Genomic DNA, 24,264 nt, shown 5'->3' on the forward strand with positions numbered 1-24,264 from the left:
CAAGATGCCTAGATACACTGCATTTGAAAGATTGCAAAAATAAGCAGTAGGAAATACAGACAGAGGAAGACAGTTCCAGAGTTGATCTGTTGCACCCATGAAGAACTGGGAGTAATGGTTAACTCTTGCATTGGAGAGTTGGACAGAAAAGGGATGAGAGTTTGTTGCTAGACGGGTGCTACGCTCCCCTCTGTAGTAGAGGAGGGATGCAAGCAGACAGTTCAGACGAGCAGTGACCATTGAAGTAACGATAGAAAAGAGATAAAGATGCAACCGTACGGCAAAGATACAGAGGTTGAAGGGAGCTAGTAAGAGGAGGAGAGTTGATGAGATGAAATGCTTTTGACTCCAGTTTGTTGAGAAGAGCTGTATGTGGGGAACCTCCCCTCACGTGAGAGTTGTACTCTACACGGGGATAAATAAAACCTGTGTATAAAGTCAGCAGCTGTACCAGGGTAAAGAAGACATGGAGTCGGCTTAGCACATCTATTTTCATGGAAGCAGATTTTACGAGAGAGGTAATATGTTCTTTCTAAGATGAATCCCAAGAGAATGAAACCTCAGGTATGTTTAAAGATGATGCAGGATTAAGGTGGATATTGTTGAAAATTAGATGGTACTCCTGTGGAAGATTTTGTCAGGTTGACAGTTGTAAGAATGAGTTTTTGATGCATTAAAAACAACAAGATTACTTTTACCTCGACCAGAGATATGACTCAAGTCAGACATTAGGTGTGCCATAGCCTCATCCCATGTTTGTTGAAGTAATAGCTGAAATGGATGCTGTGGGAAGCAAGTGGAAAGATAAAGAGTGGAGTCATCAGCATATGAGTGGATAAGGTTAGATGTACAGCTTAGAAGATCATTGATGAACAAAAGAATGAGAGTTGGTGACAGGACAGAGCCCTGAGGAACACCACTGTTGATAGGTCTAGGAGAAGAACAGTGGCCGTCTACAGTAGCAGCTATAGAATGACCAGATAGGAACCTAGAGATAAAGGCACAGATAGAAAGGTAGAAATCGTAAGAGGGCAATTTGGAAATTAATGATTTATGCTAGACATGATTGAAAGTCTATGAGATGTCAAGTCCAATGGCAAAGCTTTCACCAAAGTCCCGAAAGGAGGATGACCAGGAGTCTGAAAGGTAGGTGTGAAGATCGCCAATGGAGCATCCCTGGCGGAACCCATACTGATGATCAGAAAGAGGTTGTGACAGGAAAGATGCTTTAAAAATTTTTTGTTAAGAACAGACTCAAAAACTTTTGAAATACAGGATGTTAAAGCAATTGGGCAATAGTTAGAGGGCTGGGAATGGTCATCCTCCTTTGGGACTGGCTGAATGAGAGTAGACTTCCAGAAGAGGGAAAGGTACAAGTTAGCAGACAAAGGCAAAAGAGAATGAAATCACAGAAGCACAGTTCTTGAGGACAACAGGAGGGACCCCATCAGGCCCATATGCCTTCTTAGTGTTGAGGCCAGTGACGGCAGAGAATACATCAGTTGAAGAAATTTTGTCAGCCATGAGGAAGTCAGAGGGAGGAAGTGATGGAGGGACATCACTGGAATCGTCTAAGATGGAATTGGAGGAGAAAGTTTAAGTGAAGAGCTCTGCTTTATCAGTAGAAGAAACAGCTATGGAGCCACCAGGATGGAAAAGAGGAGGGAAGGATGATGAGGTAAAGTTGTTAGAAAGGTTTTTGGCAAGGTGCAAGAAGGAGTGGGAAGAATTTGAGTTGGAGAGTTCAGAGCATTTAGTATGGATGAAATTATTTTTAGCAGACAGAAGAACAGATTTGGCATGATTCCAGGCAGAAACATAAAAGAGATGAGATTCAGGACTGGATTTGCTCTGGTACCTTTTGTAGGCCTTTTCCTTGTGGTGGATAGCACCAGAATAAGCATTATTAAACCAAGTTTTTTTTTTTTTTTTTTTTTTTTTTTTTGCATTAGTCAAAGGATATGAGAAAGGAATCTAGGCTTCCATGCCCGAGAGAATAACCTTCATAATGTGCAAGGCACACTCAGATGGTTCTCGACCATGGAGGCAATAATCATTCCAGAGAAAATCAAAGAAGTACTTCTTGAGGGCCTCCCAGTCAGCGCTTCCTAAGGGCCTCAACCGACGTTTCTTCGGAGGATCCACAGGCTGTACTAGAACAGTGGAGCAGGTTAAGGTGATAAGATTGTAATCAGAGGAGCCCAGTGGAGAGAAAAGATTAAGAGCATAAGCAGAAGCATTAGTTGAATGGAAGAGGTCAGGTATGTTGGAACTCTCTCCAAGGCAGTCAGTGATGTGGGTAGGTTGCTGTACAAGTTGCTCTAAGTCATTAAGGATAGAAAAGATGTAGGCTTGTTCACCAGGTGGATCAGTGAAAGGAGAGGAGAGCCAAAGATGGTCGTGAACATTGAAATCTTGTAGAATGGAGACTTCAGAGAAAGGAGAAATGGATAGAATGTGTTCCATCTTCAAAGTAAGATAGTTGAAGAATTTTCATAGTAGAATTAGGGGATAAATAAACAGCATAGGTATATTTAGTCAGAGAATGACAGGAAAGCCGAAGCCAGAGAGTAGAGAAATCAGAAGATTCAAGTTCAGGAAAGCGAGTGCAAGATATATCGTTGCATACATATGCACAATAGCCACATTTGGCTTTGAAATGAGTATAGAAAAAGTAGGAGAATACAGAGAAGGGTTTGCCATCGGTTGCCTCAGATAGCTGAGTCTCAGTTAGAAAGAAAAGGTGGGGTTTAGAGAAGTGATGCTCAACAGATAGAAAGTTAGAGGAAAAGCTGTGAATGTTGCAGAAATAAAGAAGTGAGTCAGATAGTGGTTCCAGGCATCTCACTGGGTCATCACTAGCAGATGGGCAGATGGTGGGGGCATTTGTGGTCCCCTCCCTCCCCCAGGGACTCCAAGCCTTTGTTGTTGAAATGCCATTTTGCTAATTTTTAGTAGGAAGTGTAGTGTTTAATGTGCATGTAGTTTGGTGTTGACAGTAAGAGGAGCTTTTATTGGAGAGCATGCTGGCCTACTCTCTGTGTTACTGAAACATTGAAAAAGTTCAGCAAAGGGGGATAGCCAGGAGCTAGTCCTGATGGCTAATGAAACGGGAGCTCCAGCTCTCCCCGTCATCAGCTTTCCATCCACCTTGGGAGTACTGCCCTTCACGACTGGTCCTACAGTCTATTCCCTGTCTCATTTTTTAGCATTAGTATTGTGTATGAAGATTATAACATTACCTGTGATGTTTCTGTGTCAGTCTCTGTTTGTTAAGGCATATGAGAGTTTGTGTTTGGGCCTGGAATGCATCTGTGGCTTTTCGTCATTACCTTATGGGGAAAATTGCTTCGATATCCAAATACCAGCTGAGCGAACATCCCCACTGGTATACAACACCGTCAGATACTGGGGTATGCCTGTATTACTCATAGATAATAAGTAGATGAAGTTATGCTAATAAGATTGTGTATCTCCTATAGTACATAATCACTCAGTTATCTGGATGCTCTGTACCTGACATGCTCCATATCCGGATGTTAGGCCTTGGCTCTATTGCAAACACAGTTCATGCTATTGTTGGCGAAGAAGTGCAAGTTTGGCCCTATACTTCACCAATATCCGTGGTATGAGTACCAACTTGAATTCAGTTCACTTTTTCCTTCAGTCAGGTTCCCCTCTAGCCCTATTCCTCACAGAATCCCAAATCTCACTCTCTGTTGAAATATCTCCATTTTCTTTTCTTGGTTACCAACTCCTCACAGACTTCTCTTACAGTGGTGACACCTGTTGTTATATCAAATATGAATTAGCAGTTGACACTGTTTTGAACTTCAGCTAATTTTGAATGTTCATGGTATAAACTAAATTATCTAAATATTACCAAATATATCTGTGTGGTCTACTGTGCCCCTAGTGCATCTTCAGAACCCAGTGTCTTTGACTCCATAGCCCCACAGTTGACTAACCTTAACCTCACCCTTAGCACTGAAATTACCGTTTTGGGTGATTTTAACATACATAATGTAGAATGATTATCGCATTCTGCCAGGGTTGACAATACTGGTCTTGAATGTGGGCTGTTTCCAGAAGCGTTTAATCTCACGCAGTTGGTAAAGCAGCCAACCAGAATACCAGGTAATCCTGACCATAATGCCCATTTCTTGGATCTATTCCTGACAATTAATCCAGATCAGTACAAGATAGAAGTACTGTCACCACATGGATCCTCTGACCACAATCTCATCAAAGCCTCATTAGTCAGTTCCTCCAGACCTCCCTGTTCTGAACCTGTCAGGTGACCCAATGGCACTTTGATAGGGCAGACTGGGATGGATTCAGAAATTATCTTCCCAACATTCCATGGCAATCTTTCTTCTCTAGTGACATCAGTTCTACCGAGTCCCACATTAATGACTTAATACAAGCTGGTATGGAATTGTTCATACCAAGTCAACAGTTCACTAAAAGATCAGACTTCCCAACATGGTTTGATAGCAATTGTGCCAGAGCACCTGCCCAAAAGTCGTTAGCACATAACTCTTACCTAAAATATGAAACATCTGAATCACTCAGTCAATTTAGAATTGCTAGAAACCATGGAAAAGCAGTAATAAATCTCGCTAAGTCAAACATTCATCACAACCAAGCATCCAGACTACTAAACAGTCCTATCCCAGTGACAATAGAATGTTCTGACCAGTTCTCAATTCATTCAGTAATAACTTTAACAAGTCATCGTCACCCATTCCCCCACTAAAATCTTCAAACGGTATAAGTACAAATGACCTGCATGGTAAAGCGAATATCCTTGCTAGTACATTTGCCAGGAATTCTACGTTAGAGGAAGTCAGCCAGAACATCCCAGCACTGGAACTTGACTCTCCCGAAATTGCACCCCTTAAAATATGGACTAGATATGTAAAATCCATCTTAGACAATTTACCAACCAACAAAGCTCCAGGCCCAGATGGAATTCTTCCATTTGGTTTGAGAAAGTGCTCCCCAGAACTTGTTTCTGTTCTAACTAAATTATTCAGACTATGCATACATACTTCTTCATTCCCTAATTCTTGGAAAGAAGCCAGTATTCACCCATTGCTAAAGAGAGGAAGTCTCACTGACCCCTCTGATTACAGACCAGTAGCTAACATGTCTTCTCTTAGTAAAGTATTTGAAATCATGAAGGACAAGCATCATGATCGACCACTGATATACTTAATCTCCTTACTCACACCATCCGTCAGGCAATTGACCAACATGGAGAAACTCATACGGTAGCCATTGATATTTCTAAAGCTTTTGACAGAGTGTGGCACCATTCCCTGCTATCCAAACTCCCTTGCTATGGACTAACATCTTTTTTTTCTTTTGATTTCCTCATATCTCAGCGACAGAAAGATAAAAGTGGATGATGTATATTCCAATTTTCATTCAGTTAACACCGGCATGCCACAAGAATCATTTCTAGCTCCAGCCCTATTCCTAATTCATATTAATGGTCATTAATCTGTCACCCATAATCCCATCCATTCAGATGCAGATGACTCAGCACTTCACAGTTCATTCACACTTGAGCACCCATTCACAAAGTTTAATATCTCTTCTCACAAGGCAGCAGGTGTGTCTGGGTTGGCTGTCGAAATGTTCAAGGCCTCAGGAGATATAGGGGTGAGGTTAGTCACTGACCTGATAAATATGATTATTTATGAGTGTGTTGTCCCAGATGATTGGCTGAAGAGTGTAATTGTAAATGTGTATAAAGAGAAGGGTGATGCTCTGGAAAAAGGAAATTATAGAGGTATAAAGATTTTAGATCAGATAATGAAGGTAATGGAGAGAGTTTTAAAAGGTATGATTAGAGAAAGAGTGAATATTGGTGAAATGCAGTTTGGGTTTATGCCAGGTAGGGGGACCACTGATGCCATATTCATTGTTCAACAGCATCAGGATAAATATATTGGTAAGAGAAGGGATCTTTGTTTTTGTTGATTTGGAAAAGGCCTTTGACAATGTCCCTAGAGAGATGGTGAAGTGGGCAATAAGAAAGCTTGGCTTGGAGGAGTGGCTAGTTGCTTATGGCTATGTATGTGGGTGCTCGCACCCAGGTAAGAGTGAATGGAGATTTGAGTGATGAGTTTTCTGTGAACGTTGGTGTGCATCAGGGGTCAGTTTTGAATCCCATGTTGTTTATCGGTACTTGAAGCCCTCTCATGTGACTTCAGAAATGGACTCGTGTGGGAGATGTTGTATGCTGATGATTTGGTGTTGATTGCAGAGAACAAAAGGGAGGCGGAGGAAAGATTTAGGAAGTGGAGAGATGGTATAGGGCACAAGGGCTTAAGGGTAAATGTAGATAAAACAAAAGTGATGATATCTAGGGTTGGTGGCAGTACAGTCAGAGATGAGGGAGAGTGGCCATGTGCAGTTTGCCACAAGGGCGTGGGAAGTAATTTTATCTTGTGCAGTGTTTGTGATATATGGGTGCACAAGAGATGTGGTGTTATCAGAGGTAGACTGCGAGATAATGCCGATTTTATGTGTACGACATGTCTGGGAGAGCAGGTGGAGATTGTCAGACGTGAAAGGATTGAACTTGCTGGTGAATCTCTTGAGTGTGTGGAGGAGTTTTGTTATTTGGGAGACATGTTGTGTGCTGGAGGTGGGGCTGGAGCTAGCTCTGTGGCTAGGGTGAGAAGTGGTTGGAAGAAGTTCAGGGAGCTGTTGCCTCTCCTGACATTGAGAGGACTCTCCCTACATGCTAAGGGGTCTTTGTATGCAGCATGTGTTAAGAGTGTAATGCTGTATGGTAGTGAGACCTGGGCAGTAAAGGACGAGGATATCTGCAGGCTCAGACATACAGAAATGACAATGACTAGGTGGATGTGTAGTGCGACCCTGCATGCGGGGTCTGGGGGGGCTGGGTGTACAATGGAAGAGTTGAGAGGTAGGATAGGACTGGAGTGTATTGGTGTTGTGATGAGGAAAGGTAGATTGAGATGGTTTGGGCATGTAGAGAGGATGGGGGATGATGATTGGGTGAGGAAGGTGATAAGTGTTAATATTGGGGGTGGGGTTATGAGGGGTAGACCGAGAAAGACATGGGACGAGGTCATTAAGGGTTAAGGGACTGAACAAGGAGGCTGCAATAGATCGTGCAGCATGGAGAGCCGCCATTAGGTGACCAAGGCCGACGCATGCAAACATGTTGGAGCCTTTAAAAACGAAAGCGAACTCACAACTCAGTACAGCCATCTCCATAAATCAAGACTCATCTAGGATCACAGAATGGGGACAAAATAACCTTCTCATTTAATGCTAGTAAAACCAAATATAATATATGCAGTTTACTAATAGACAGATATTGCCAAATTCCAATATTACCTTCAATGCTACTAATATTCCTGTCTCCAAAAGTATTGAAATTCTTGGTGTTTCACTTAACAATGACCTCGGCTGGACCTTTCATGTCGGATCACTTGCTAAAACCCCTTGAAAGAAACTTGGATTATTGTACAGAGTTTGTTGCTTCTTCACTGACGAGCAATTGCCTACAGTTTATAGGCCATTGCTTCTTCATTGATGAGCAGTTGGCTATAGTTTATAAATCATGTGCACTCTTAGCTGGAATATTTAACTCATCTTTGTGGAGAGGATGTAAGGAGGTTTTGCTAAACCAACTAGACAAAATTCAGAAGAATGCTGTTAGAGTCATTAATAACCCTGCTATTACAAATAAACTACCTCTTCTACAGGTAAGAAGGAATGTTGCCTCCCATGCATTATTTTACAGATACTTTTATGGCAAATGCTTGGACAAAAATGGATCCATTGTGCCACCTCTCCATGTCTTCCCCTGTGGTACACAGACATCTGGTAGCACTCATGACTAGAATGTCACACTGTCATATTGCAGAACTTCTGCCTATCAGAAATCTTTTATTCCCCAAATTGCATCTCTTTGGAACTTGTTTCCCCAGAGATGTTTCCCCCTAAACTTCAACCCACAGCTGTTCAAGTCCAGCTGTTAAAGATTTTTTATAATGGAGGACATGAGTAATCTGGTGTATAGATTATTTATTTTTATTCTTTTGTTTTTCCATCCTCTGTTCTGTCATTAAAAAAAAAAAAAAAAAAAAAATTATATCCAGATTTACTGTATATGTCAGTATCTGAACAAAAAATTTCCAGCATTGCTGGTTGGACGGCCCACAAATTCAAAAAATCAGCCGCTGGCCAGCCTCTTTGGCCAAGTGCAGGTAATAGATGCTAACCCACAAGCTGAGCAAATATGGCCGTCCGGCTCCTCACCAAAAGGGCAAAGCCACTGGCTGCCTGGATCACCTGGATGCTACCAGTCCTGCATGAGTAATACAGACCCTAACCCACAAGCTTAGCAAATATGGGCCATCTGCCTCCACACCAAATGGTCAAAGTCCCCAGCCTCCCCAATCACTCGGAGCTAACAGCCACGCATTAGTAAAGACCCTAACCCACAAGTTCAGCAGATATGGCCGTCTGGCTCCTTACTGAACATTTCAGGTCTCCCAACCTCCTGGATCACTCAGAGCTAACAGCTGCACATGAGTAATACAGACCCTAACCCACAAGCTGAACAAAAATGACTGTCCACTACACTACCGAAGGGTCAGAATCACCAGGCTCCCCCCTTGTGCCAAGCTGCATGCTGGTAAGAGAACATAACCCTCCACATGAACTGATATGGCTGCCTGCCTCCATACCGAGTGGTCAGAATTGCCTGGCCAGTAGAGACATGACATCACTGTGGTCAGTGGCGAATGCCATACATCCCCATCACTTTCCAATGGTTGGAGGAGGAGTTTTCCGACATTTGTTAAATGATTACTAGTGATGAGTGATACCAGTCATTAAATTTAGGTACGATACCGATTACTTTGCTGGCTGTATCAGTGTTATTGATTACCAGTACCGATAGCTAGGTAGTTTAATTAGTACAGAACAGTACTTTTTCAGTCTGATGAACATAATAAAATTATTCAGTGGGCTCAGTCCAGGTTAAAATAATTGTTTTGCCACTATTTTAGGGGAATGTGAGCACCAAAACTGCCATTCAGTGCACTAATAGATCTTAAAATCATCACTTCCCAATGAAATAGTATTTTTTAAAACATTTTCAGTTAATTGGAAAGTCTGTTTTAGTACTTGTAGTAATTGATACCCAGCCATCAGTATTGATACTTGCAGATAAATAGTTAGTATTGGAAGTATCGATATTTTGGTGTTGATATGGCCACCACAAATGATTACATTAGCCACTAGACCACATGAGATTACTGTACACCATCTAGAGGCTGGCGGGTTACGACACCTGTCCGCCGTTCACTGGGTGGTAAGTACTGTACAGTAATATCTCACTTATCCGGACAGCCAATACCTGGAGAATCCATTACCCCTTCGTTGTGATTTGGCTGTTCGAAACCATTGTTTGCACATTTTTTCATAATATCCGGATCAAGTGCTTTCATCTGGGTAGGAATTATGGTTGCGCAAAACATTTCTGGCTGGATGGGCAGGAATAGCCCAGTGGCGCCACTGTGTCTGGCTGGTTAGTTTACCCAGTGTCCACTACAATCCCCCTTGCTTTGTCTCAGTGATTTGGCTGTTTGAAACCATTGTTTCCAGGTTTTTCATAATATCTGGACCAAATGCTTGCGTCTGGGTGGGAATTATGGTTGCGCAAAACATTTCCAGCTGAATGGGCAGGAATAGCCCAGTGAAGCCACTGTGGTTGGTTAGTTTACCCAGTGTCCTCTAGAATCCCCCTCGCTTGGTCACAGTTCCCACACGGCGATTGTGTAGTTAACAGCTCCTTTCAAACAGTTATTATGGAGGTGCATGTGGTAGCTTTTTTGGTTGTTTCCTACCAGCTTCAGGCCTTGCTATTCCTTGCATGCCTCTTCCTAGGGTATGTGATGATGGCCCATTCACCAAGGAAACGGAAGAGGGTAGTGTTGACTCTCGAGAGGCAGGAGGTCATGTGTAAAATTGATGCAAGATGGTCGAATCATGAGTGTTGACGCTGATTTTGTTCTAGCTTACTGTACTGTACCATGATTTTATTCCATTTTATCATTAAGTTTTGTGTGCCCACTGCATTTTTCTTGCATAGCCAGTTTTTTCATGTTTTCATGTCATTGCAGGGAATGGCTGTGCAATGGTGATTGCTTGTCTGTGTTGATGGGTTTTCTTGACCATGGTAATTGCTTGGCGTGGTTTAAAGGTCTGCTTGACCATATTGAGTAGTATTAAACAATAGGATCAAGTATTGTACAATGTATGACCTTTTACACTAGCTTTCAAAGTTAGGTTATGTGCAAAGGGGGGCCAGGGGAGAAGTCCATTATCCAGACAGAGCTATTACCCAGACATGTCTTTGGCTCTGTTACGTTGGATAATCTAGGTATTACTGTACATTATTATAATTCTTATTGCAACCCTTGTCTTCCTCATTTGTTTATTTGTGGATTTTTGTTGTTTATGCATTGTTTTCTTAGTGTCTAGCATTATATTGGATATTCTCATGTGTGTTTTGATGTCTAAATAACTGAAAGACCAAAGAACACTGCCACAATTAGGAGGGGTACTGTACATAGCTTGTAGGCTATGTAGGGTATAGGTTGGTAGGGTAATGCTCCATATCCATATTTCGTCCATATCTGGATACTGTGATGACTCTATAACATCGGATAATCTAGAGGTTACTGTAGTACAGTTTAGAATACAGTAAATATTGTGTGCATAAGCAGTTCCCTGTGGAACTGTGATAATGCTGTTATTTTGATAATGTAAACAGTGCACAGTAGAGCCATAGAGTAAGTACAACAGTATTAAATGATCAAGCATAAGAATTTCTCAAGAAAAATTCAATACTTTGAAACTTTGCTTTTAAGATAAATGAGAAACAGTATATGTAGGGGAAGAAATAACCCAGTTTAACAGTAGTGGATGGATGAAGTACATATACAGTATAATGCGAAAAGGATTTTACCAGTACAGGTAAATACTATCCACTGTAGGACTCAAGAATGGAAATGAGGACTAGATGATGAAGAGAAGGGAATTGAGCAAATTAAGAAGTGAGAGATAAGGATTGGAAAGAGCAGGTGATTTATGAAAAGTGCAGTATATTAATGATGTGAAGAAATGTATTAGGGAAGAAATTTAAGGAAATGGGATGAAACAGAAAGGGATGGAAGAAGAGAAGCAGCTAGGGAAAATTTTCCCAGATAAGAATATCATGTACTTTGTACTGAAGTAAATCGTTCTCTTCACAGCACGGTGCTACAGTCAGGTGAGAGCAGTTGGATGCAAGGGTCAGGTGATGCAGAAAGAGCACGGATACAACGTGAGGAGGCCTCATACCGTGCAGATATGAACAAGCTTGACAAGGACCTTTGGTTAGTGAATGGAATACTGGTGATAGTAATGCCTCTGATAGTAGATTATGTGCAAGGAGGGAGATATATTTGCTGATGCTATTGAATTTGCATATTTATTTACTTACCTACAGTATACCTTCATTATAAGAGACTAATTGGGGGAAAACCAGGTTTGTTAAAGCCAATAGTTCATTATATCTGAGGGTCCCCCAAGGTGGGACTGCAGCACATGTTTGAAAATAAATGAACACAATAGCCAATTCAAATACAGAAAATATAAACCATAACCATTTTACACTAATGGCCATATTTTGCCATTTTGCAGCCAACTTTACATCCTTGTCGTAGCAGTTCTTCATGACTAGTACAGCATGATTATAATATGTTATTACAACTCAACAGTCACAGTGGAGAGAGAAGACAGTTTCAGGTCAGGTTGGAGTAAAAAAGTAGGAGACACACGTACTGTATTTTGACCCGTTGCATCCCATTTAATGACCGTTGTTCATTACTGCCGACATAAGTTCTTTGGGCTTTGTGGCATCGTTAAATCCGATATCTGCTATACTGGGGTATGTTATAGTGAGGGTTTACTGCATTTTATTTATTTTGATAGATATTCTTCATTATTATTTTGATTGACATTCCTCATTATTCAGAATTAGAGAAAACAGCAGTCTTCTGACTGAACTGTATCACCAGGAAACCAGAACCTACAAAGATTGGCTGGGAAGCTGATTATCACACACAAAAAAAAAAGAAAAATATATATATATATATATGGATCAGCTTATATGAGTGCTGTAGAAGAACGTCTTCACAAGATGACATTGATCTATCAGCACCCCTCATTTTATTGTATCACTTTATATTAATGCAGTAAAAGGAATTGTTTTTGTAATGGTACTGATATATCTGTACCAACACCCCTCAGCTCTCACCCTATCTCCTGAAAGGAGAATGATGGATGGCAGGAAATAGACAGCTTAAGCCTGCATTCCACTACAGATCACCTCCAGATGAGCCTAGGACAACAACAACAACAACAACATTTGTTTTGATGTTAGAGTGGGAGCACCATAAACTATCATATATTTGACTTCAGTATGGTATTATTTTTCAGTATTGCATGGTATTTATTGAACATAGGCTTCAGAAGGCTGCAGGCATAGCCAGGTGTCACAAAGACCACAGATGGGCATTATTATTAATTTTGATTATACTTCAGGGCATAAGCTGGTCAAGGAAGATTGGTGAAGATATTTTATTGGATGGGATGTCAGTTGTTGTACCTTCACCAAAAAAATATCATACTTTTGGGTCGATGGATAGAAGACTCCTCTGACACAGATATAGCAATAAGCTGGTACCTCAGATATTATCACTTCCTGTATTGTGCTGTTTTATGTAGTTTTAAGCCATAGTATCAAGGGTTACATGTACTGCATTTGCAGTTAATTGATCAATTGATTGGTTGCACTAAAAAGATAATGGCAGTGTAACAACAGAGGTCATTGCTACCACACAGCAGGAGTAAAGCGAACAAGGATAGGTGAACATGCAGTAGATTCTCAGATTTAAACACCATTTGGTACTGTAAAAGCTTGTGAAATTTAAGGTGTTGAAATTTAAATGGACTTATGGTGAAAAGTAATTTGGTGCTAAGGGAAATCAGTGACAGCACAAACAAATTGAATAATGGCTTTTTTTCTGTTTAATTTTCTCTTCTTACTCCTTATTAACTTGAAAACAATCTGATCAAAATTATAGCTTACCATTTCGATTACCTCATTTTCAAAAGACTGGTACTGCGTTACCAAATATTGTAAATAATTACCTGCCATTGGATTTTTAATAACATAATCAAGAAGCCATGTTGTAGCAGTATTAAAATACTGCATATAAAACATTAAAGCTGAAATGAGTCCACCAGCTGGTGCATACAGGCACCTCCAAGCTGCCTCTTTTGTCAGTGCCCAAGCACCAATTCGTGTGATCGTATCTTTGCCTTTCATAATTTTTAGTTAGATTGCATAATCTTCTTTTATTTTGCTTCTTGTCACCACACATAGTGACTTTCAGTGAAACATGGGCTTGGTAATTCAATTAATTTTTTTAATTCATGCCCTCTTGAAAGCATTCATTATCCACTAGGTTAGGTTCGTTTGTCCTGGTTCGTGTCTGATGATGTATAAATATATTTTGTCAAAAAACAGAAACAAAAGCACAGAATTCACATAGCTGGTACCTGCACAACCGTACCCTCAATGTCTTTTTTTTCACTCATTTTTACTGTTATCGAATATCCATCCATCCATCCATCCATCATCCACTCCTGTGTTGTCCCATGAGGAACATAGGAGCCCAGGGCTAGGCAAGTTGGTCCTGACATTTAAGATGAGAGTGACCAGCCTCACTCATCCCTGAGTGGCATTATGTGAGCAATAAACCCCAACCACCCCTTGGATATAAACCTACTCCGGCTCAATCTGATTGGAGCGCCTATTACCCACTAAACCACCAGGCGCCAAAATTTGGTTATATGGTTACCACCCAGCACAGTAAACGGTTTGGCTTGTCGCTTAGTGTAGAGTCACCCACAGGCAGAAGGACTAGGAAAGAATGAAGGAAAGAAAGACAGAAGAGGGAGTGTAAAGTCACCCATAGGCAGAAGGAAGAGGAAAGAATGAAGGAAAGACAGAAGAGGATGGAAGGAAAGAGGAATGGAGAAGAGGAAGGGCAGACACCTGAGAGCAGCACTACACTGAGTGAGTGGATGGTGAGCGCCCCCACCTACCACATGTTATAATATGTCAAATACAATGTTGCAATGCACGTGTTGTTTTGGCAGGGCTAGAACGTCACCGCTTGTATCCTAGAGGATGTGAGACCACTTCTTTGACTATGTGAGCAGCTGATGCAATACATGCCATTCATGATGCAGTTCATGTTATACAGTGGGGCACCAATTTTCGCGCCTTATTGGGTCCAAAAATAATGCGCGAAAGTGGAATTAGCGAAAGTTGGGGCATTGTCTTTATGGCAAAAAGGCTAATTGATTCCCGGTTATCCTAAAGTAACATCAGATTTTCATTTTCACTTGCAATACAGTACATCAAATCACTATTGTATATTGCATTGTGAGATACAAACAATAAAAACTGTACAGTACACATTATATGAGGAGAAACATACCACAGAGACCAGGTTGAGGTGTTTAATGGATGTTGGGGGTAAGTATCTGAGGCGTGTGGCGGGCTTATTTAGCACGCCAGACGTATTGGCGCCACCTCTTGCTGCCTCGCTACCACTCTCTCTCACTGTTTTTTGCGCCCTTGTCCATGTGCTCAACTATCTTCCTTTTCATTTCATTATTATACTGCCGTTTCTTCACTCCAGCACGATACTCTCTTTTAGCCTTGGCCTTTCCTCCCGACTTTGAATGTCCCGGCCACTTTTTATCACCACCACTGCCTCCCAGCCCTCCCCCCAACCACCAGGCTCTCCCCCCACACCACCAGGCCCTTTCCCCACACTACCAGGTATAGTAGAGGCCATTGAACCGTGATAATCCAACACAATGGAGCTAGCACGCTCGTACACAATGGCGGGAATGGGTGGACAGAGTGTTGACATGACGTCATTCAAGATGGCGGTGGGTTGCGGGCGGGCGGTGCAGGAAATTCAAAATTCAAAATATTGTCCCAAACCCAAAATTTGTGCGCGAAAATCGATTTTTTTCAAGTGAAAGTGGAAGTTAGGGAATATTTGGTGCATGCCGCGAAAGTGGATTCCGCGAATCCTGCTGTAGCGAAAGTTGGTGCACTACTGTACTGTATTTCAATTTGTACATAATTAATTTTGAATGGCAAAATTTTGACATATGGTACCGTAAATATGAATACGATGAGCGTGTGACGAATCAGTTATTTTATAATGTTAACCTGAATCTTCACAAGAAAGAGCCTTCATACCTCAAGGGCTTACTGAATATAGCCAGTTCATTACAAATAATTGCCATGATCTTTTCATTAGATGGTCTTTTACTATGACCCACGTTTATGTCTTGAGTTGCAATTGTAACTTTTCTGTACAACCAGACTGTGTTTGCAGAGAGAAACCAAGTGGCTCTAGATGTGTTTCAAATCCCAAACTCTAGCCTCAACCTGTTGAAAATCGTGAGTTTGTAATTGAAAATTGCAACGTGGTAGATATTTAATGTGCTGTTTAAAATCAAGTTGTCCATATTTAATCACTTGAAATTTGAGAATCTTCTGTAGATAAAAATATGTGCTTAGCAGTGTAATGAATGACACATAAAAAAGGTTGTGTAACATTGTAATTCATGTCATACATCAAGGATACACCATATAACTGTGCATAAAACAACAGTTAAATCCATGAATAAACACTAAAGCTGATTTGAGGAAGCCTGCTTCCACAGCAGATGAGAAGGTGGTTTTTCCTATTATACACACCTCTTTTCCTAGAACTGAGGAGAAAAGGTAAAACCAACCTCTCGCCCTAAACCTGGAGAGGTATCGACAGCAAGCATCCCCTAGGTTTGGGTACTCAGGTAAGAGGTGCCGTATAGTCAGTGGGTCCAGACAGATTTCACAGTAAGGAGGGGGTCTTCCTTCCAGGAGATGGCAGTGCATCAGGCTTGTATGACCAAGTCTCAGAAACTTCCCATTGATGGAGAATGGGTGTATATGGCCCATGGACAAACAAATGCCGTCACCTCCTGTCGTGTGCTTGAAGCAGCAACTGTATCCCAAGCTTGCTGCCTGGAGGTTCAGACAGCAGCTTTAATCACAGGGACGTAATCAGATAGAGGTATTAAGAATAACTGCTGCCCTTGCTGCATTATCTGCACATTCATTCCCAGCCATCGAACATGGGCTGGCGCCCAGCAAAGTGAAATTCCCTGGCCATGATGGCCCAGGAGGAGGAGCTTTTCCAAAGTTTCCCATACCAAGGAGTGGGGAGAGTTAAAATGCTCAAGATCAGACAAGACTGTCCTGATGTCACTAAAAATAGTAAAACTAATTGCCTTATAGGTAAGGATATCACCCCATCCTCTCAAACCTTGTTGAACAAGACCAATAGAAAGGCCAGGGACTCCTTCCCTAGGTGACGAGTCATGACATATGGAATACCATCCATCATGTCCTGGAGATGTGTCTGTGCAGGAAGCGAAGGCAGCTCTCATATCTCTAATAGTAAATAGAGTGTTGTAAGTTTCTCCTCCCCAGTCTCTCCTGATGCAAACAGTTGGCAAAATATGATACTGAAGAATCCCTCCAGGAAACAATATAAAATTGTTCAACAGAATCAGCAGCAGCTTCCTGAGGTTCTTATACAGTATCCTCATTGATCCTCAGCACTGATGGGTTTAATGAATATTTCCCTTGTATTTTCTGTACCCACTTCTTGACCTGAGATATAGAAGTGAAGGAGTTAACGGAAGAAACATAGGCTGCCCAAGAGTTATGACATGCTTTCTTTATGGTCCACCAGTAATTTGCACGGGCACAATGGAACTGCACCTTTAAAAATTTTTTCTGTCTGTGTGCATGGAAATGAGAGTATGCAGCTCTGTAGGCTTTTCAAGCAGCTTCACACTCACCATTCCACCTTTGCACAGGCCTACTAGGAAAGGAGCCAGTTGTTCTGGGAATTGCCCTCACATTTGCCTGGTAAAGGGTAGAGATGGAACACAAACAGCTTCATCAGCACTGTGAAGCTTCTCTAAGTGAAGAACACTTAGGTCTGGAAAAAGGCCTTAATCAGCCCAGTCCAGATTCCAGTGAGGAACCCATGGTGTGGGTGGACTGCAAGGAGTGTGCAGTAAAACTGGACAGTGGTCACCGTCTTGATGATCATCAGAGACATTCCATATAAAATCTAGTGCACAGTCAGGATATGCAAAGATGGATATGGTGGTGTGAGCATGTTGGTTAAAGAGAAATGGTTATGGTGATGTGGGCATGGTGGTTAAAGAGAAATGGTGGAGTATGTCATGAATGTAATGAGAGTAAGTGAAAGGATAATAGTTGTGAAAATTTTGTTTGGCAAGATAATGTTTTCATTTATATCAGTGTATGCTCCACAGGCAGGCTTGGATGAGGTAGGAATGGATAGATTCTGGGATTACTTAATACATGTAGTAAGTGGTATGGGAGATGATGAGATTGTAATTTTGGGAGGGGGCTTAAATGGTCATGTAGGTGAAACAGCACAAGGCTATGAAGGAGTATATAGAGGATGTGCATATGGTACAAGAAATGAGGTAGGGGAATGGGTCCTTGAGTTTGGGGAGGCATTGAACATGTTCCTGTGCAACACACATTTTAGGAAAAGAGAGTAAGTTGATTATATATGAGTCTGCAGCCAGATAGACTATTTCCTGGTCAGAGGGGCTGATAGGAGCTTAGTGAGGGATATTAAAGTTATAGCGAGCAAGGAGTGTGTGCAGCAACATAATTATTGATATGTGACATGTTGCTTAACCCCTCCGTGGCTGCTGGCGTCGAATGACGTTTAGCCGATAAATGGCCACCGGCGTTGTTTGAGCGCGGCCTGTAAAAAACTGCAAAAATTTTTGGGAAGTGAGTGAACGTTCTGAACATCTTCACACTGACCTACACTACATTCCCATACACCCCATCAAGCAGTTCAGAGTCTGCTGCTGTGATGAGTGGATTTTCGATTTTTTCGTTCCTGGCCATGCCTAAACACTCACAACTACACCCATTATCTCGACCCAGGCAGAACATATCATCTTTGTCCTCTCTCGCAAAATACACACAACCACCTGTTTACGATTATGAAGAAATACAGGCATATACAAAAAAGACATGATAATAAAGTGAAAAATACATTTCTGTCTTTGTATCTTTACCTATTTGCTCAGGTTTGCTGTAATGGTTTGGATTATTTGATGCAGTGCAACTTGTAGAAAACTGTGAAACCCTTCAGGAAGTGAACGAAAATCTGGGACATGAGACTGACCTTGACTTCACCCTCTCGCATATCATCTGTCAGTTCACCACCTGTTGTCGTGACGAGTGGATGTACGATTTTTTCGCTCGTGGCCATGCCTAAACACACATAGTTACAGTCATTATCTTGACCCAGACAAAAAATACAATCTTTTTCCTCCCTTGCAAAACACACACAACCACCCTGTTTACGAGACAGCAATATATATTGCGAAAATAACAAGGTAAAATGATAAAGATGAATGTAAAATGATAGAAAAAGATGAACATGTTATGATGGAAAAAATACGTTTTCCCCCGTCTGTAAACGTATTTATTTTGGCTTTGTATCTGTATTTGTAATAATTAGACTTATTCTTGGTTCTGAAACTGCATTACGATTGTATTATCAGCCATGCTCGTGGTGTGGGAGCTAGAAGTTGCGACTCAACTTCCATATTGCTAATCGGATCTGACCCTCCAGTTTATTCTCCCGTGGCAGAGTCTAGCCTTGGAGAACGTGCAGTTTTCTCATTTAGGACTGAAAATTAAACTCTCGCTCCCTTTTCCAAGCATGGGCACAACGAAAACTTAAAAAATAACTCGAAACTACCATAAACATATTTTATATCAAAAAGATGAAAATGTATTCATAACATTTTTTTTTTCTAGCCATTCCTAACAGATTATGTACTGAAATCATTCGATATCATCATATCTCATATATGCACAACATTTCAGCACCATTCGCATTGTTTTGGGAGGTAAAAAAAAAAAAATAACAACACCTGCCCAATTGCATTGCGTCAGTCCCCTGGGCGGCAAATATCGGTTGCCGATATTTCTGCAACTTCCACGCTCCATTGCAAGCCACAAAATGCGTCTAGGAAGCTGGGATTTGCACTGTTAGGTGCATCTGAGCTTTCTGTTCAATATTGCAAGAAAAAAAATCAATTTTCGAAATTTCAAGAAATGGCCCCGGCATCGGCCTGGGGTGCACGGAAAATTCCGGGCCTTCGGCCACGGAGGGGTTAAGGAGCGGGTGATGAAAAAGAGGACCTATGTGACGAGGAGGAAAGTATGGAGGTTGAAAAACCAAGCAGTAAGGGGTGCCTTCTATAGCACGATGAGTAGAATGGTGGCTGAACACGGAGGCATTGACAGAAGTGTTACTGAACAGTACAGAGCTCTCAAGAACAATCTCCTGATAGTTACTGATTCAGTGTGTGGATGGACACGGGGCTCTCCAAGACATAAAGTAACCTGGTGATGGGATGAGGGTGTAGAAGCTGCAGTTAAGGAGAAAAGAAAATTCTTCTGGGAATAGAAAAATGGTGGCAAGAAAGAGGAATACTGGGCTGCCAAGCTTTGAGCTAGAAAAGAGACTTTTACTTGATAACCAAAACTGTGTGGAAAGGAAGAATATGATATTTAAGGTGGAAAATCAGATAAAGAGGGAAAACAGGGATATCATAGGTGAGCAGTGTGTGAAGAATGATGAAGGAAAGGTAGTGGTGAACATTGGGGATATTAATGACACCTGGAGAGAGCATTATAACAGGCTGTTGAATGAAGAGTTTGACTGGGACAGGGAAGGTTTGGAGCCAGCAGATCCAGTGTTTGGCACTTGGCCTTTGATTGATGCTGTTACTATAAGCAGTGCAATGGGCAGGATGCAGATGGGAAAGGCAGCAGGTGTGACTGGTTTGACTGCTGAAATGTTGAAAGCCTCAGGAGATTTAGGAGTGGTGCTAGTCACTGGCTTGATAAAAGTGATTATATATGAGTGTGTTGTCCCAGATGATTGGCGGAAGAGTGTAATTGTAAATGTGTAGAAGGGGAAGGGTGATGTCCGAGAAAGAGGAAATTAGAAAGGCATAAAGCTTTTGGACCAGATAGTGAAGGTAATGGAGAGAGCTCTAAAAGGCATGATTAGACAAAGTGTGAATATTGACGAGGTGAAGTTTGGGTTTATGCCAGGCAAAGGGACCACTGATGCCATATTCATTGTTTGAAAGCTTCAGGAAAAATATATAGGAAAGATAAGGGATCAGTACTTTGTTTTTATCGGTTTGGGAAAGGCCCCTGCCAATGTCTCTAGAGAGGTGATGAAGTAGGCAGTGAGAAAGCTTGGGATCAAGGGGTGGCTGGTTAGGGTGGTTATGGATATGTATATGGGTGCCCTCACCCAGGTAAGAGTGAATGGAGATTTGAGTGATGAGTTTTCCGTGAATGTTGGTGTGCATCAAGGGTCAGACTTGAACCCCTTATTGTTTATCATAGTACTGTACTTGAAACCCTCTCACATGGCTTCAGAAATGAGAGATGTATGCTGATGATTTGGTTTTGATTTGCCAAGAATGAAAGGGAGGTAGAGGAAAGACTTAAGAAGTGGAGAGATGGTATGGGGCACAAGGACTTGAAGAGTAAATGCAGATAAAACAAAAGTGATGGTATCTAGGGCTGGTGGTGGTACTGTCAAAGAAGAGGGAGAGTGGCCATGTGCAATTTGCCACAAGGGCATGGGAAGTAATTCCATCTTGTGCAGTGTTTGTGAGAAGTAGATGCATAAGATATGTGGTGGTAGATAATGCTGATTTCATGTGTGTGATGTGATGGGGAGAGCATGTGAAAATTGTCAGGCATAAAAGGATTGACTTTGCTGATGAGTCTCATGAGTGTGTGGAAGAGTTTTCTTATTTGGGAGACATGTTTTGTGCTGGAGGTGGGGCTGGATCTAGCTCTGTGGCTAGAGTGAGGAATGGTTGGAATTCAGGGAGCTGTTGCCTTTCCTGACATTGAGAGGGTTCTCCCTCTTTGTTAAGTGATCTTTGTATGTGGCATGTGTTTGCAGTGTATTGTTGTGTGGTAGTGAGATCTGGGCAGAAAAGGAAGAGGATATTCATGGGCTCAGATGTACAGAAATGGCAGTGATTAAGTGGATGTGGAGTGCCTTCCTGAGTGTGAGGCCTGGGGGTGGGGGGCAAGGTTTACAATGGAAGAGTTGGGAGGTAAGATGGGACTGGAATGTATTGGCTTTGTGATGAGGAGAGGTAGATTGAGATGGTTTGGGCATGTGGAGAGGATGGGGGATAATAATTGGGTGCTGAAAGTGAGAACTGTTAACATTAGGGGTAGGGTTGCAAGAGGTAGACCCAAAAAAATCTCAGACGAAGTCATTGAGCATGACCTCAGGGATAAGGGACTGAATAGGGAAGTTGCCAGAGATCAAGCAGCATGGAGAGTCGCTATTAGGCAACCAAGGGCTACGCATGTAAGCAAGTTTGTTGGAGCCTTAAAAATAAAACTAACGAATGAAGTCGGAGGAAGACAGGATGAGGTCAGTAGCTGAAAGGGTACTTGTGTAGGATCCCCTGTGTTGAGAACACAGCAGTCCCAGTCCTCCACCACTGACACCAGGAATTCCCCACATGTATTGGATACAGTATCACATACCCCCACAAGGGATGCAGTCCAGTCAAATCCCCAAGGAGAATGAACAGCTGGGGCAGCTGGGAAATCAGTCCATCAAAGTCTTATTGAATGGTAACATTATTTTGCAGTAGGTAAATGTTCACTCTGGATATCTCCCCAGAAACAGCTGAATTGCCATTGTTTGGAGAGTGATACTGTAGGGAGAATGATGTGAAAGGCACATCAGAACAGCATAAGATGGCACAGCCACCCTGCTGACAACCTGCAGGGTGTGGTAATGAAAATATACGAACATATCTCCTGGGTGGTGGAAAATATCTGTTCCCCCCAAAAGTCTCCTGCAGACAAATTTAGACTGGATGGGTCTCAGCCAGGAGCAGTGAAAGCTCTTTCCAGTTATCTCTTAGGCATCCACAGTTCCAGTGTGAGATTAGGAATATTTTGTACTGTATTTGGCTTGGAGTCAGCTTTTGAGGCAGCCCGTCTGAGTACCTAAGGAACTCCATGGAGAAGATTTCTCCATGGGTTTGGTTCAGAATGGCATAATGTGAGACCACCACTTGTTTAGAAGCCAAACCTTTGATGTCATGGATGTGAGCACATTCATTAGCATCCTTGACCTGAAAAAGGAGAGACCCATCTGCCTGTGGGACAACCTTTGGAGATGACCCACAAGCCTTGACCAAGTTGTGGTAGACTTTAACCCCTCATTGGCCGCCAGCATTGAGCAATGCTTTAAATGTGCCATTGACGTCAAATTAATCCGAGCTATAGAAGACTGTGAACAATTATGGGAGGGGAATGAAAGGTCACTGGTATGTTTACCCAGTCATGCTGTACCATCCCAAGCACTCAGGTCATATTTTCTTGGATGTTTTTGACCATATGTTTACAAGTTAATGGCACATGTGCAGTGAATTTTACGAATTTTATTATATCTTCTGCATATCAAAGTGAATCACAGGATGGATTTAGGAAACTGGAAAACACATTGTTAAGTGTACCAGATGATTCTCTTCACATCTGTTAGGAAAAGAAATCGCTTTTAGAACTTTGAAAAAATGGTCCATGGGCTGACAAGGGAAGCCCGCAAATTTCTGAACCTACAGCCATTGAGGGGCTAAAAACATTTTCGTCTCTAGATGGAGTACCATCGACAAGCTTCAAGACATGGAATTTCTAAAAGTCATCTGGCCCAAAGTCACCAGATAATGTCTCAACGGTAGGATTGAATGTTTTCTTAGAGGACTTGGTGTCACTCCTCTGAGAGATCCTCTAACTCATACGAGATATGTCCAAAAAGAAGCCAGACATTTTAAACAGTACATCAGCTTACTGGCATAGCATGATTGCAGCTGGAGTGCTGTGTAGTGACAACCTTGAGCTTTAATCAAACACTAGCTGCACCACACTATGTCATGATCATCAAGGTGCATACACTTGAGTGAATGTGTGTTTAGTGCACTTGGCATTTTGTCGCAAGTTGAACAATGAAGGAGCTTGAAGAGCAATGTGTTTGCATGAAACTGTTTCAAATTGGGAAAAACTTTTATGAAGACTTTTCAGATGTTGCAACATGCTCTTGGGGAGGATTATTTGAGCCATATGCAGTGTCACAAATGGTTCCAACAGTTTAGATCAGGAAGAACATCCAATGAAGACAATTCCAAATCTGGAAGGCCTTCCATGTCAAGAGATGATGATCATGTTTAGAAAGTGCGTGCTGTGGTCCATGAAAATCATCGCCTGACTGTCCATGAAGTTTCCGAAGAAGAAGGCATCAGTAAAAGTTCGTACCACACAGTTTTAACTGAAAAACTGAAGGTGCGTCATGTTGCTGCAAATTTGTACTGGGTCTGCTGACAGATGAGCAAAAAGAGAACCATGTTACAGTCAGTCAGGAGCTGTTTGATTGTTTAAATGCTGATGAAAACTTTCTGAAAAATGTCATAACAGGTAATGAAACATGGGTGTAGGGCTATGTTGTGGAAACAAGAAGGCAGTCGTTGCAGTGAGTTGGAACATCGTCACTGTGACCAAAAAAAGCACGTCTTAGTCACTCAGATGTGAAGGTGATGTTGATCATCTTGACTGACTAGAAGGGCGTTGTTCATCAGGAGTTTGTTCCACATGGTCAGACAGTCAGTAAAGAGTTTTACTTGGACATCCTGAAGTGTTTGAGGGAGGCAGTGTGAAGGAAGAGTCCTGAGGCATAGACTAACAAAATCTGGATGCATCACCATGACAGTGCACCTGCTTATGCATCACTCCTTATCTGTGACTTTTTGGCAAAGCAACAGGTGATTATTGTTTTCCAGCTCTCCTACTCTCCAGATTTGGTTGCTGTGGACTCCCCCCCCCCCCCAGTGTTGAACTCCACCCTAAAAGGTTGCTGATTTCAGATGATAGAAGAAAATTCACCAAGT

The 24,264-nt window shown here is 41.8% G+C and overlaps 1 protein-coding gene across 1 annotated transcript in view; it reads left to right on the forward strand.

Annotated features, from left to right (window-relative positions):
- Positions 1 to 24,264, forward strand: part of LOC145405060 (coiled-coil domain-containing protein AGAP005037) — a 1,039,366-nt gene that overhangs the window by 734,770 nt on the left and 280,332 nt on the right. Inside the window, 1 exon segment of the mRNA XM_080276560.1 lies at positions 11,316 to 11,438. Coding sequence (XP_080132686.1) covers positions 11,316 to 11,438 — 123 coding nt within the window.

Source organism: Coenobita brevimanus, chromosome 65 (assembly GCF_032717465.1).
Source record: "Coenobita brevimanus isolate Jiangsu-jjx chromosome 65, ASM3271746v2, whole genome shotgun sequence".
NCBI lineage: Eukaryota > Metazoa > Arthropoda > Malacostraca > Decapoda > Coenobitidae > Coenobita > Coenobita brevimanus.